General features: G+C 30.7%; 1 protein-coding gene across 1 annotated transcript; it reads left to right on the top strand.

Annotated features, from left to right (window-relative positions):
• The first annotated feature begins 329 nt into the window (after window positions 1-329).
• On the top strand, window positions 330-8,848 carry LOC117686431 (uncharacterized). The gene is made up of 6 exons (XM_066076770.1): window positions 330-696; window positions 4,492-4,722; window positions 5,721-5,975; window positions 7,020-7,064; window positions 7,291-7,393; window positions 7,473-8,848. The coding sequence occupies exons 1-6, from the start codon at window positions 645-647 to the stop codon at window positions 7,615-7,617; spliced, it is 831 nt and encodes a 276-aa protein (XP_065932842.1). The 5' UTR covers window positions 330-644; the 3' UTR covers window positions 7,618-8,848.
• Window positions 8,849-14,135: the final 5,287 nt, after the last annotated feature.

Raw genomic sequence — 14,135 nt, 5'->3', positions numbered from 1 at the left:
AATCACTTGCGCTGATGTGGTTTAAATACATCATTTGCGATATTAGGACTCGCCCGTCACGTGATTACAAAGTATATATGACGTCACCAAAATGCATCAAATATTATTTTTAACATCGTTGTCAATAAATGTAACATAGATTTTAAGAAACTCCCGGTCAAAGTATTTTTGCGATGATTCAAATAATATCGTTTTCCAGCCTTAACATTGCTACGTTATCAGGTACATGTTCGACTTTTGCTACTATTTTATCAGAAAAAATAAATTATTATTTCTCAATCGTCCCTTAATTTTATTTATGATTGGTTTCGTTCTACTTTCAGTCAGAGCCCCAACTGGGAAAACCCTTGTGTACAATATGCTTCAGGAAAAAACATTTCAACCGGAGAACTATTTGCATATTCCAAACTTATAAAACTAATTGATTTTAGAATTTTTTCGAAATGATTATTTTTATTTGTTGATTATCACGAAGTTTACTCAAAGTGTTTTGTTTGTATAAATGTATATTTTTAGTACGTGTCGATGACGAGTCTTGTCTACGATTGCTGTTCCTCAGAGCGTCCACATGAAGTTGTATACAGGATATTGAAGTGCCATTATATTTTTGTTTGAATTTCCTGGCGCCTTAGTTCGTCAGAAATATGTATCCAATGTGTGTGTGTTTTGTAGTCATTGCGCTATCCCATGGTTATGGTAAGCTAGATCAGTAATATCTGTTAATAGTTAAGTTAAACTAAATATTGCTCTTATCGAGTCTGTTTAAATTTTCTCTTGTTGTTAAAATATATTTTATTTAGAATTGATTGTATGTCTATAATATAAATCAAAACAACAGGATGATAAAAAATGCAACACACGTCTACCATATATTGGACGCCTCTTCAGATTTTCAGATAAAAAAGAAATGGCTTAATGAATTTCATAAACAAGATCATGGAGATTTCAATCGCTAGGAACATAAAAATATCAAAATGGCAGTTAAAGAACAGCGCTAAACGTCACGTGACCCCGTCTATAAGTTTACTGTCAGCGGAAGTCTCAAACCGGAAGGCACGCGTATAACACATGAATTGGGTCTACGCGTAAGAAAATAGTGCAGAAACTGTTCATGTATTTCAGTAAATATATACTATAAAAACACGCATTAAATCGATTTGAGTCCTCTATTTATAAACCAAATTCTATAAAGAAAATAAACAAATAGCTTTATCGATCAAAATATTCTTGCTCTGGTTCAATAGTTCAAGATATTTTTGGAATGAGTTTCGTAACTGAAAGCACAACGCCGTCGACGATTCAGTTGGTGGACCAACTCATTAATCAATAGAAGAGGTTGAAGTTTGAATCAAAAGTAAAGTTCCCAAACGCAATGTGACATTAATCTATCACCTGAAAAATACCGAACTTCATGCGCAAGCCGAAGTTAAAATCTGGACTGGTTATACAAAGATGTCTTAAATATTATATAGGTGTTTCATTTGCTTCCAGTCTACTTGCGCTATGACTGCTGTTCATCTCTAAAGGAATTTTGTACGAAGAAAATAAAAACAAGTCTGAATTTGCTTTCTCGTTTATTGACTCTTTAGTTAATTAAACTGAATTTAAATTTTGAACAATGCATTGTAAGCAAAATCTATAAAGATCATACATTTGTATGACCAATAAATCAAATAATATATACAATCTTATCGATTGAGGAACTAAATTAAAAGTTTATGTTCATGCTGTCCGGCTTAGTTGGAATATATAATCTTTTTTTTTAATGTTATGAGACATAAGTTCACACGTTTTTGTATACTTATAACGGACAAAACCAGTCATATTTATGATTTAAAAGAATTCTTAATCAATATCTTAATGTTTCTCATCAGAAACTCAGCTGATCTTTCTCCCATCGGTAAATATCTCACACCAATATTAAACCTATTAATTCAGAGATAATGCAAGTTTTATGCAAGATAATGCAATGTTTTAAATTTTTAATTTACCCTGTGGTAGTGCATGTAAATAAACAGTACCTATCTCAATTTTAAGAAGATTAAAAACTACAAGTTTTTATCATAGTTTAGAATCTGATTTACAAATCCTTTATTGTAGCTCTTCGAAAAATTTGAAACCAAATCGCTTTTGAAATTAATTTCATTAACATTTTATAATTGTCATACAATAAATATTGTTCTTTCAATTGTCAATAAACATATTACCGCCATGTGAGTATTTTTTCCTAGACATTAAACTAACTAAAAATTAGCACTAAGTAACTGATCTGGACAATTTCCTTATTTTTTCCCTAACCAGTCCTTTATCTGACTTATGTCTGTAAATTTATCAGTTAATGTCTTTTTTATTCTGTTGCTTTATTTTTAACGACATATATAACAGTCAATCAGGAAAGGTCTGCCCCAAAACATGACTTGATTTATTCACTTTTGGTCTCCAGTTTGTAGTTTTATCGATTTTTATGATTTTTAATGAATCGTAATTCGTGTAGATGATGCACGAGTTAAAAGTAGTAATTGGCGAACGAATTTATTTTTACCTATTAATTTTAAATGAATTGCTGCAAGAAAATCGTGACAGATAAGTTGGTCTAAATAATCAAAATAGCTACCGTGACGAACTTTTTTTTTTATTGTTATAGCAGGAATAATCGTATTGTAAAAAGAAATATTTCTAACGCCAGGTAACTGTGTTTGTTATCGGCATACAAATGTTAACTTTTTTGTTCGGCAATTCAGCAGTTTGAGAGTTTCGGGGTTTTCATTAACCTTGTATAACAGATACTGTCCGACTTGTGGATTTTCCCTTGGATCACAAAATTAAATAAATCTAATGATTTAAATTATCTACTTAAGGAGGCCGACTTTAGTTCGCATTGCGCATGTTTTTGCGCATTCTAATATTATACAGTTGATTTATACTTCTTATGAATTTTTTTCGATATCATTTATAAAATTGAACACAATAAACACAATACAGATAAAAATATTTAGATTTTTAAAGGAAATCTTTATTTTCAACACGATTTTTACGTTGTGCGGTAGGGGAGCATTGCCATTGCGCTTTTATGACGTTATGATAAAATGATGCTTTGAAGGAGTACGTTATGAGAAATAACTTAAAAGAAAAAGTAAAAATTGTACGCTGTTGAAATTTAATATACAGAATGATGCTATCCTCGAGGACATTGTCCTCATTTTTGGAATGAATCCATTATACCATTCATCATTCGTGATGATCCAAATATATAGCAAAATTTAGTGCATTTTAATATTTTGAGATGGCCCCCACTCAAAACCAGACGGTAGAATTTTGTGTTTTTTACATATAAGGTAGGAAATAATATTACTTATCATATATAACAATTTTAGAAAAAAGCTATTGTAGTATTTTTTGAAAACTGCTTTGATGTGCGGAAAATGACAGTTCCTTATATATTCCTATAGTAAATGTACCTCTATTTTGAGATGGTCCCTAAAAAAGAACCAGACGGTCGATTTTCATCAACCTTCGCAAATAAACTAGAGTTGGTTTAAATTACATATGGTTAAATAATAAAGACTGATGCTATTGTAGTTTTTCCGCAAAAAACCCCAAATCGGCCTCCTTAAATATAGTTGTTTTGATTTTCCCGGTTAACAATTTTCCTTTTGTGTCTTATTTTTCATAAATTACCGTTGTGTCAATTTTCTACAATTATGAAAAACAGTCCCGGCCGGGAATTAGTAAAATTTGGACAAAGTATCAGGCAATTGCTAAAAGCCGAATTTTAACATAACTATAACTAGATTGAAACAACTTATTCAAACTCTTAATCTTTGGAACATATTCGAGGAAAACGTGGACAATTACAAATTCAAACTTTCAAGACCCTGTCTTTAAGTACTCTCAGTACTTTGATTTCTAATCGTTTGATATTGCGGCCAACAAAAATATTCTTCGTACATTAAAAAATGAACAGTTCCTGCAAACAAATAGATTATAGACAACGGGTTATGCCTCCATATTTTGTGAAGCGTGTTCATAGGTCTTTCAGGTGATTCACCTACGGAAAATTTGTCATTCGTTCTTACTAACAATTTTTTTTAATAAATACACTACTCTTATGTTAGATTCTACAAGATGTATTTTATAAACCTTGAGGCAACAGGGAAAAAATGAAATCAGATAAGATTACCAAACACACTCGAGACAATCTGGAAGGCAAAAAATTTTCCCGCATATCAATTGGTATTACTCTAAATGCATATGAATAGTTATGTTCAAATACTGTAAAACGAGAAAATGTAGAATTTGACGTATACCGTTTTAGCGTAAACACAAGTGTGTATACATTGGTATATATTAATGGGGGTTCTTTTTAGCGCCCACACCTTTTATTTACAAAAAATAATTAAGTAAATACAATTTTCCTTCTTTTCAGTTACAATATTTTATTTATATCAGCTGCACGTAATCATTCATTAAGATGTTTTCTCTTCTACATAGTTAATATTGCTCTAAACAAACCAGCATACCAACAATATCCTTTGCTTCGAGGTGATGAGACAATTGACGCAGGGAACGCTGTAGATGGGCGCAAATCAAATTTAAGTTCCTACGGCGATCAATGCGTTTCATCAGCCCCTAAAGAAACTGCCATTTGGTGGGTAAACCTGAACAACATCCACAGCATCCATCACATCACCATCTACTTTATGACGGATAATCTACGATGGGGTATAGTCACATTTACTAATTTAAAACTGATATCATTAAACAATTGATTTGTTTGTGTCTAGACATTTTATTTGCTGGAATGTAAGCACATAATATGAAATCAAGACGTACAGAGACAAAACTTAAAAAAAAAATCTAAAAAGATATACACAAAGAATAAGAAGTTCTATATATTAGGCCAGATTAGATTTTTTTCTTACACCTGGGACTCCTACATAAAGAATACTACATATTGAATTTGAAAACAATTATGGTTTAGATGGTTGTCCTGCAATCTCTAAAAATTTCTGCTAAAATCAATTTAAATAATGTAATTATAAATATAAAGAAATGATAGTGAATTCATTAATAATGATTAACAGATATGCTGCCTACTTAGCGTACATACACAAATAAAAAAAAAGATAGAAAACTAATGTCATTTTCTGGTTTTCAGAAGAAAAAAACCCAGTTCGAATACAAAATAAACGTAATTATAAAAGAGCAGAACAACCTAAAAAAATCTATAATAAACTATTAAATTTATTATCGAATAAACAAATGGAGCTACTCAACATACATGTAACGAAAATGAAATAAATTAACAGGGCAATTTAACCAGTCAACTTATAAATAGAACCAATAAATACATTATAAACTTCGAAACCTGTCACAAAATTGAAAAAATACCAAATATTTAAAAAGAATGGTCAGTCATTATTTAACAAATAGAAATTTAAAAAGAAACTTTTTCACTTTATGTAAAGTTATAGAAAAAAAATAATATTATGAATGAATAACACTGGTATCATGTTGCAACTCTCAGCGATCGATTGAGTATAATTTCCTCTGATCAAAAAAAAGTGACATTAAGCAGCACGATGTCATATTTTTCTTAAGAAACCTGTCATTTTTAACTTTATATCTCGTCTAAATTATAAAACTACCTGCAAAAATGTCACTAGTAACTATTTTAAATAAAAATACCTTTATATTTATTCACATGTGTTGGTTTTTAGAGTCTTCTAATTTCTACACATCGGTCTACCTTGGATTCTCGGTGTACGTCTCCAATACAACAGACAGACTACAGGGAACACTGTGTTACAAAGACGACAACTTTACACGGGACACTATACCTGCTGTCTTCACCACCATCTGTCCTGTACATGGACAGTACGTCATCTTCTACAACGAGAGACTACCAGGAGTAACCTACCCTGATGACTACTCTGGTTATGCTTATACTGATTTGTGTGAAGTTGAAATTTTTGGTAAGTTATACTTGATTCATTGATATTTTGATTAGAAAATTAAAAAAAATAAAATCAACATAATTAGAATCATTATGAAGTGTAACAACTGAAGAAATATGTCCCATTCGTTAAAAAATATAACAGGAACGAAAACATATTTATGGAGATTTGGAAAGCATTAAGGTCTGTTCAAATTCAAAATCCATGTAGATTCTTTTATTTCTAGCCGGGTATTGAAACCTGTTGAGTTGCAAAAATCTTTTAAGAAAGAAATTTTGGAAATTCTTCATAATTTTGCATTAACATGGTTTATTCTCTAGTGTATTTATGATTTTCAAGTAATTTAGCAAAATGTTAATCAAGGATGTCTTGGGACATTGTATATTTGCATCTTGCCCGCGGTATAATGCCCATGCATGTGTAACCATAGATCAATACCGAAATTTATTAATTTGCATAACACGCAGTGGTTTCATGTACATCCTTATTTTGACAAATTACACACACAATTCTGATCAAGAACGAACACGCAGAATATAGCAACGATTAAGCTTACTTCACTTACTTCATTGGTGATTACAAACTCAAAACACTCTCACAATACACGAACGATAACTATTATAAACGACAACAAACAATTGAGAAATGTATCCAACAAATGATTTGCAGGAAATATTTTGAATTTCGAGGAACCAGAATTTTTCAATTGTTTTCTAAAGTATGTCAAAAAATTAAAGTGCATGACTGTTTTACAAACTGCATTTATAGATTAACCACTGTAATATGTAAATAAAATAATATAGGCCAAAAACAATTGCTCAAAAATGTATATTTACATCATGAATCATAAATGCTGACAATGGCTTACCTAGACGTAAATATGGGCATATAAAATAAATTGAGAGATTAAACTTTAACCTAATAGCGTTTAAATCGACAAAACTATGACCACCAAGGTTTGTGCAAAGCTAATGAATATGATATATTAAACGTCGAGCTGTGTTCTACATGAGCCATATGTAACAACAGAATAAAGAACAAAGTTATTTGTTATTTTTTTAGGATACCCTATCGCCAGATGTTCTGTTCTTGCTCCAGATGGTAAATGTAAGTAGATTCATATACAAACGAACATGCATCTGGATTACAAACCTTGGTACATGTACAGATGTTGCTTTTTCAAATTTAGAAATATTATTAATCGTTAGAAGATTTTTTTTTCACATATTTTCTCTGCTACTTATTTCTAATAAAAAAAAACCCGTGTTAGTCCCGAATGTGTCTTTTATGGATAAATAACTATCATTTCCTTTTGTTTTATTAAAATATGAAGTCACATCGAAGAACTGGAAAACAGAATTTATTGGAGTTCTCGGTGGATTTTGCATTTTACTAGTTGTAATCGGAGTTGCACTTGGAATGTTTTTAATAAACAGGTAAAGTGATTTTTCTTTCAAACAAAGTTTATATCAGTTAGACTGTACACGATATTAAAAGGCATATTTTTTTTTTAAGAAATTCAAGAACAAAGTTCCTTGTAATTTTGCAATCAACTGTTTCTAGAAGAGCAAAGAAACAAGAACTTTCCAACTTTCCTACAAACGAGACCTCTTATGGACTAAGAAAACCTCAACATTTTACAGCCGAAGGTGTACTTTAACTTCCAAACCAATTAACTATTCAAAATGAACATCTTTAACCCATGTATGATGAACAGCTAAAATAAACATGGGACAGTATGCATTGAAAGTCCAAGGAATGGTCATATGACTTTCAGTGTGCCTCTTTTTAAAATGCATTAACCTCTTTTTTTTAAATGTATTTTTAAATTACTCAGCTGATTGACTCTCAAGCATGTTGTAGTTATTTGAATACATAAGCAATGCACAATAATGAAAAAAAAATTCATTTACATACATGTATATTAATGCTATGTTTACACAAATAACTTTGACAGTGATCTTTTGTACTACTGCTAAGTGATGTCAGTATTTGTATGTTCATAGTATATGTTAACAGTGGATATTGTTTTACTAATTAATATATTTTATTATATTTATACAAGATTTTGAGATCTCTTTACATACAATATAAAAAGGCTAGTACAAGGTACCTTTTATAGGATGGCAAACAACCGTCATAGATGAAGATATCAAACTTACAATATGGGGTAATGTTTCTTTGTATCGGATAAATAAAAAACGCCACGTCTCAGATTCTCATGGATTTATTATACTTTCATTATAAACCATGTAAAAAAGGTAAATCATTGCAATTTAAGCAGTCATTATAACAACAAACATATCATTTTAAGACAATATTTTTAAAAAAGTAATTAATGGGATTTCAACTCAGTCTTTCGTAAATAATTAATGTATATGCATGCATAGTTAAATAGCAGTAACCAAGATTGACCTCCCAACTAACCGATAATATTTCTCGCTCAGCCTGATCAGTACAAAGATTTTTGCGAGAATCTTCCTCAACCAATGATAAACACGGATCTCATAAACTACCCTCAGGACTTATATATGTAAGCTAAATAAAAACCAACAGCATTGTATGCTTTTATGTGTTATTAAAAATTCAATAAGCGCAGATAATTACCGGTAACACTATGTTTGCAACAGATATACGCAAATAATGTATGAAGATTTTAGATTAGTGAATTCATAATGTCGTGTTGTATAGTTAACAAATTAAATTATTAAAACACACTATCATATATGCCCCCTCTATACAAAATGACATCCTAGTCATTGCTCTTTGAGTATACAAATATGTTATATCAAAAATTAAAAACAACTGATTTTAATACACCGTATGTTTTATCTAAAACTGCATTCAACATTGCCCTGAAGACCATATTTACAGCATACTCTCCATCTTGTATCCATTGGGGTGGTTTATTGGTCCTCTTGGATCTACAGGGCGGGGGAGGGGGAGGGGGTGGGGGTAATGCCCTGTAACTTCAATAATAGATGTACTTACCTCATCAGCTCTATCAATAACATCATGTCTCAATGAGTTTTTGCTCATTTGACTAGCTACACAAGCTTCATCAACTTCTGGTACGGCTTACATAACCTGTCAACTCTGTCATTCTGGTCGTCACCAGTGTGATCAAGAGAGACCCATGGGATACCTGTTCTTAGCCTAGGCACCGATTTTGTTATCTTTGTGAAAATAAAAAAAATCTGATTATCATCATCATCATCATCAGCATCCTCTGATTCAGCATCCTTTTCTAATACTTCAGTGTGCTTGGTGCTATTAGTGATACTTCTCTTCTTCCTTGGAGCTTGAACAGGTTTTAGTTCTACATGATCCTCAGAGTTGAAGATCACTACTGAGAGCAGGAGATTTCTATGAAGGTTTTTTTTTTTTTTGGCCTCCCTTCACCATTCTCGTTCTTCACAACAAAGACAGGAATGTCAGGATTTGGCTTTGACGGTATAATATAAGGGTACTAGATGATAGCCCGTGCAAGCGCGGAAATTAACACTTTACACATTATCATGATATAATGCTTAACATGTTAAACCATATTGTTTGTTTATTTTTGTGTATACTTTGTCCGATTTTTTCCTCGTCTTATTTTTGGAAATAAAAAAAAAAACCACTGCTTTTCTATTGTATTTTGTGTCAAACCAGTTGACTGGGTGTTTAGTGTATCCCTCTCTAAAATTGGTTCTTTGGATCAGTTTTCAATAATATGTTTCACGGTGCGATCGTTGGGGCGATCGGAGCATGTGATTAAATAATGAAAAATGATAAATCAATAAAAAATAAAAGTAGCAACTTAACGTAAATGAATTTGAATGCCAAAAAAAAATATACACATATCTATTTTTTCCAGTAAATTTCATTCTTCATAATTATAAGATTTTTTTTTTATTTATGAATAGAATTGATCTCAGATACAATGTTGTTGAACTACTGTTAAAATACTTTTGTGAATCAAATAAATGTGAGCATTCATCCGAATGAGAGAAAGTTACAACTGTTTCCTATCTCTGAAGAAAAGTCCCCATCCGTTAGCTCTGCAAGAGTTTAAGAAGATTTTGGTATTTATATTTCAGCAGATTTTCAATAACTACTTAGAGTAATTTCCCCTTAACGTGACGTCAAAGTTCACGCTGGTCAAGTGTCATCTGTCTCTTTGAAAACACCCTTAATAAACTACGCGAAATATATTGTTTTGTTTCCTTAAAAAGCATGATGTTCTTGAAATTACACAATATATCTGTTTCTCAAAAGTTTTACTTTGATTCTCGCGAGAAGCTATCCAGTGTAATGAGATCAAACGTTATTAATGAATTACATTGTTGGTCAAAATTTACAGTCGGATCAATGTGTAAGAAATCCATTGTGACGTCACTCGAACGGTCGATAACTCGTTAGTCTTATGTAATGGAATTACTTTGTGTCAGTAGTATATTTACAATGCATGTACATGGTCTTTTATCTTGTTCTCGTGAGAATGTGAAATAGGAAACCATATTTACAGGGAACTACTGGGACGATAAAAACAAGGCATTACTGGTCCGATTCACTGACGCCAAAATAATCCGTTGAATGAATGTGCAACTAGTCGAAATTTCTTTTCACACACGCCTTGCCGGTAGAGCTCGCTTTGCACAGGCGAACTGCGCTCTCTATAATTTCTATTACTGGCACAAATAAGAATTTTTGAAGAAAAAAAAAATGGTAGGGGGGGGGGGTTGGACATCTCCATTAAATTTCCCAAATGTAAAGAAAGCAAACTTCAGAAATATTAGCAAACAAAACGTACACATGTTTATTTGTAATTTGTCTGATCAATTCCACCTTTATTCAAAGCGAAGACAAGGTCGTAATACAACCATACCCATCTCGTCGTTAGGGGTTAAATTTAACATGAGGCGAAAACACTTTTGTCGTTTGTTTTTTTAGCAAATTGTGTACGTATTTTTCTTCTTTGAAATTTGGCTTAATTGACTTGGAAAACTACTCCAATGTCTATTATTATACATATACTTAGCATAACCATCGTTTAAAAGCGTGCATAAAATTTGATATAAAATCGGACCAAGCAGCTTTAATACATTGACGTCCTTGAAAAGGAGACCGTTATATTAAAATATAGGAAAATACCCAAATTGTAATGTTAAAATGCATGCATTTGTTTCTATTTAGAATAACTGTTTATAGCTATACCGATTATATATTTAGATTTTAGATAGATCTGATGGATAATCTGTTCACCACCCAGCCTCCTTAACGGTTTCACTGAATACAACTTCGAATGATATGTAACCGTTTATATGGTTTACGTTTTTATTTATTACAAACTGGTGTGGCTGTAATTCTCAGAGCATTTACATATTTTTATCCAATTCCTCTCCATTATAAATGTACTGCATACATGTACCTATTATGGGCAAGATAAGCTTGAATCGTTTTGATTACTCAACATGTATAAATAATATTCATTTGTCTATGCAAAAAAGAAAATAAATCTTCAACTTATCAGGCGAATAATCGCAGTATTTAAAAAAAGTGAGTCATTTCCCTTATTACAAGAACTGCACAGCAAAAAGGTTAATTCATATCTGAATTTAACTTGTAAAACAGAGCGCAATCACAGTAAAGTTATACAAAACGTTTTTTTAGGTTTATTAACGCTTTGTAAACGTAACATTATGTTTAAATTATTATATGAAAAATATTTTGTTTTAAATTTCCAAACACTGCTATTATACAATAATCGAAATTTAATTCTCTGAATATATGTATACATTATAGACGTGCGGCGAGTTTATCTAATTACATTCCTAAGAACGCAGATTCAAATCCAGCAGAGACAAACTTGGTCCCTGTTACATATCGACCAAGGGCGTATATTAATGCTCATTAATAAGTATAATGCTCTCAGCAGTACTACTTAACATGAATAACATCATGGTGTAGAGACGTACATGCAGCATTATGACGTCATCTTGAGAACCAAAGCTTGGCCTACATTGTTTTAGAATCCTTTTACTTAATTCTTTAATGTTAATGTTAAACGAATTCAGTGGTTTCAAAGTTCATGTGCACTCTCGTCATCGGTGAGACTCGCCTATCCGTACTGCTGAGGGGACATGTGATGGAGGATGTCCCCCAGAAAAGTGTACTTTTCTGCTTTAAGTTTGGCTGAAAAAAGAATTACACCACTTTTTAAAATAATACTAGCTGCATTCAAACACCATTTTACAGAAAAAAAACAAACAAAAAAAACAAAAAACAAAACAAAAACAAAACGAAATTTCATATGTTCGATTCACTACAGCATATCTGACGGCCACTTAAAAAACTCCAAAAAAAATCGACAAACATACTTTTTTACGGGATCATTGGCTTTGAAAGAAAAAAAAATATTCATACCTGATATAAGTTAAGTGTGGCCAGTGGTTAAAGTACTAACAGGTGCTCGTCTCTATTTGACAGTGCCTACAGTTAACATCTGGACGGAGAACAGGACTAGGTCAAATCAAAATAAAATGTTGGTTGTTTGTTTTTAAGTGGTGTATATATATATATATATATATATATATATATATATATATATATATATATATATATATATATATATATATATATATATATAAACCACTGTTTATAAAGTTAATTTGTACTACAATTAAGTTTTCATGTACTTACATATGGTAAGATACATTTTAAGGGGCATGGAAGACACTTAGTAACAATATCTACTACAATGATATTTTGGGTGTTTAATTCTGTATATATATTTTTGATTTCCGAAATAATAAAGTCAAAACTTTTTATTGAAAAAAATGAGTTTTTGCGCATTTTTATTGTCGGTTTGTAATAAACAATATAATATAGAATGAGATTATTTTTTTTTAATTTCATTTGTTTATTTATTAATTTCTTATTTTTTAAGGACGAAATCAGAATAATATTTTTTTTTTTTGATTTTACGACAATTTGCACGTACTCTAAATAATCGAATTTGTCAAATAAAACATGCTATTTTAACTCAATTTTAACTTTTCTTCGAAAATGACATCTGAAAAGACATAATTTATAAAAAAAAATTGATAAATATATCCAAACCAGTTGGTCTTGTTCCTAAGCTTTATACTTTAAGTACTCACAATATATAAAAATAAATTAATATCAGCACTGCTTAGCAAAAACTTTAAACGCTTTAAAATAATAAAGAAAAATCTTGTGTATTTGAGTTTTATATTGATGCATGCATCGTATTAAATAATAAACATATCTTAAATAACAACAGTTAATATCACCTACATCTAATTAAAAAAATGTTTATTTCTAATTGAAGGTTTAGAGAAGAAATAATTGTTCTACATTACGCTCTTCAACAGCAAAGTATATTAACAATCCAAACAAGTAATTCAGAAGTAGCTGATTGGATAAGTCATACTTACATCGTCTGTTGTTGCAAAGCAAGTTGAATAAAGTTAATTTAGGCAGTGCAATTACTTTTTTATATTAATTTGATGATCAAAAAATGCTGGAATAAAAAGCAACCCCCTAACAAAAAAACATTAATCATTAACCAATAAAAAAGGAAACAACACCACCAACGCCAACATTAACAAATAATTTTTAAAGTTTTAATTGGTTTTGAAACCGTTTAAGTTACTATATTCGATTTATCAACAGATATCCTCACTTTCTTTTTAAAGAAAAAAGTTTGATATAAATCAGTCGTCTAACTTTAACTCCCAACAATTTTTTTTTAAATGAAATATGAAGGCATAAAACCGTCAATATAAATCAAAACAAATAATGGCTTGATTTCAATCTACCACAGCGTCTTCCAGGAAACTATGAAGCAATCGTCTGTATGGTCCTAAATATATTCAGTTGAATAACATCTACTATATTTTCACTTTCAGTATAGAATTATGATCATATTATTTATTTAGTGACCAGTGACCGACTGGGACGTCATTCGTGTAACAAAGGTGTTTTTTTTTTAATTAAGGACTAATAAATCAAAATGTTATATCATAACTAAATGAGCAAAAAATAAATATTTAGGAGGTATAACACCTTTAATATAAAATGAAAAGTTCAAAGATTAAAAGCGTATGGTGTATTTATATTTATTTTATGAGAGACACCATCACTAAGTTGCTTACAAAAACAGAAATAATT

Source organism: Magallana gigas, chromosome 1 (assembly GCF_963853765.1).
Source record: "Magallana gigas chromosome 1, xbMagGiga1.1, whole genome shotgun sequence".
Lineage (NCBI taxonomy): Eukaryota > Metazoa > Mollusca > Bivalvia > Ostreida > Ostreidae > Magallana > Magallana gigas.
This window is presented reverse-complemented; position numbering and strand designations above follow the sequence as displayed.

Excerpts from the sequence above, each read along its gene's own strand:
- LOC117686431 (XM_066076770.1), top strand. The coding sequence starts at position 645 with ATGTATCCAATGTGTGTGTGTTTTGTAGTCATTGCGCTATCCCATGGT. Across the intron at positions 4,723-5,720 it reads GACGGATAATCTACGATGGG|AGTCTTCTAATTTCTACACA; the intron begins GTATAGTCACAT and ends GTTGGTTTTTAG. Across the intron at positions 5,976-7,019 it reads GTGTGAAGTTGAAATTTTTG|GATACCCTATCGCCAGATGT; the intron begins GTAAGTTATACT and ends TTATTTTTTTAG.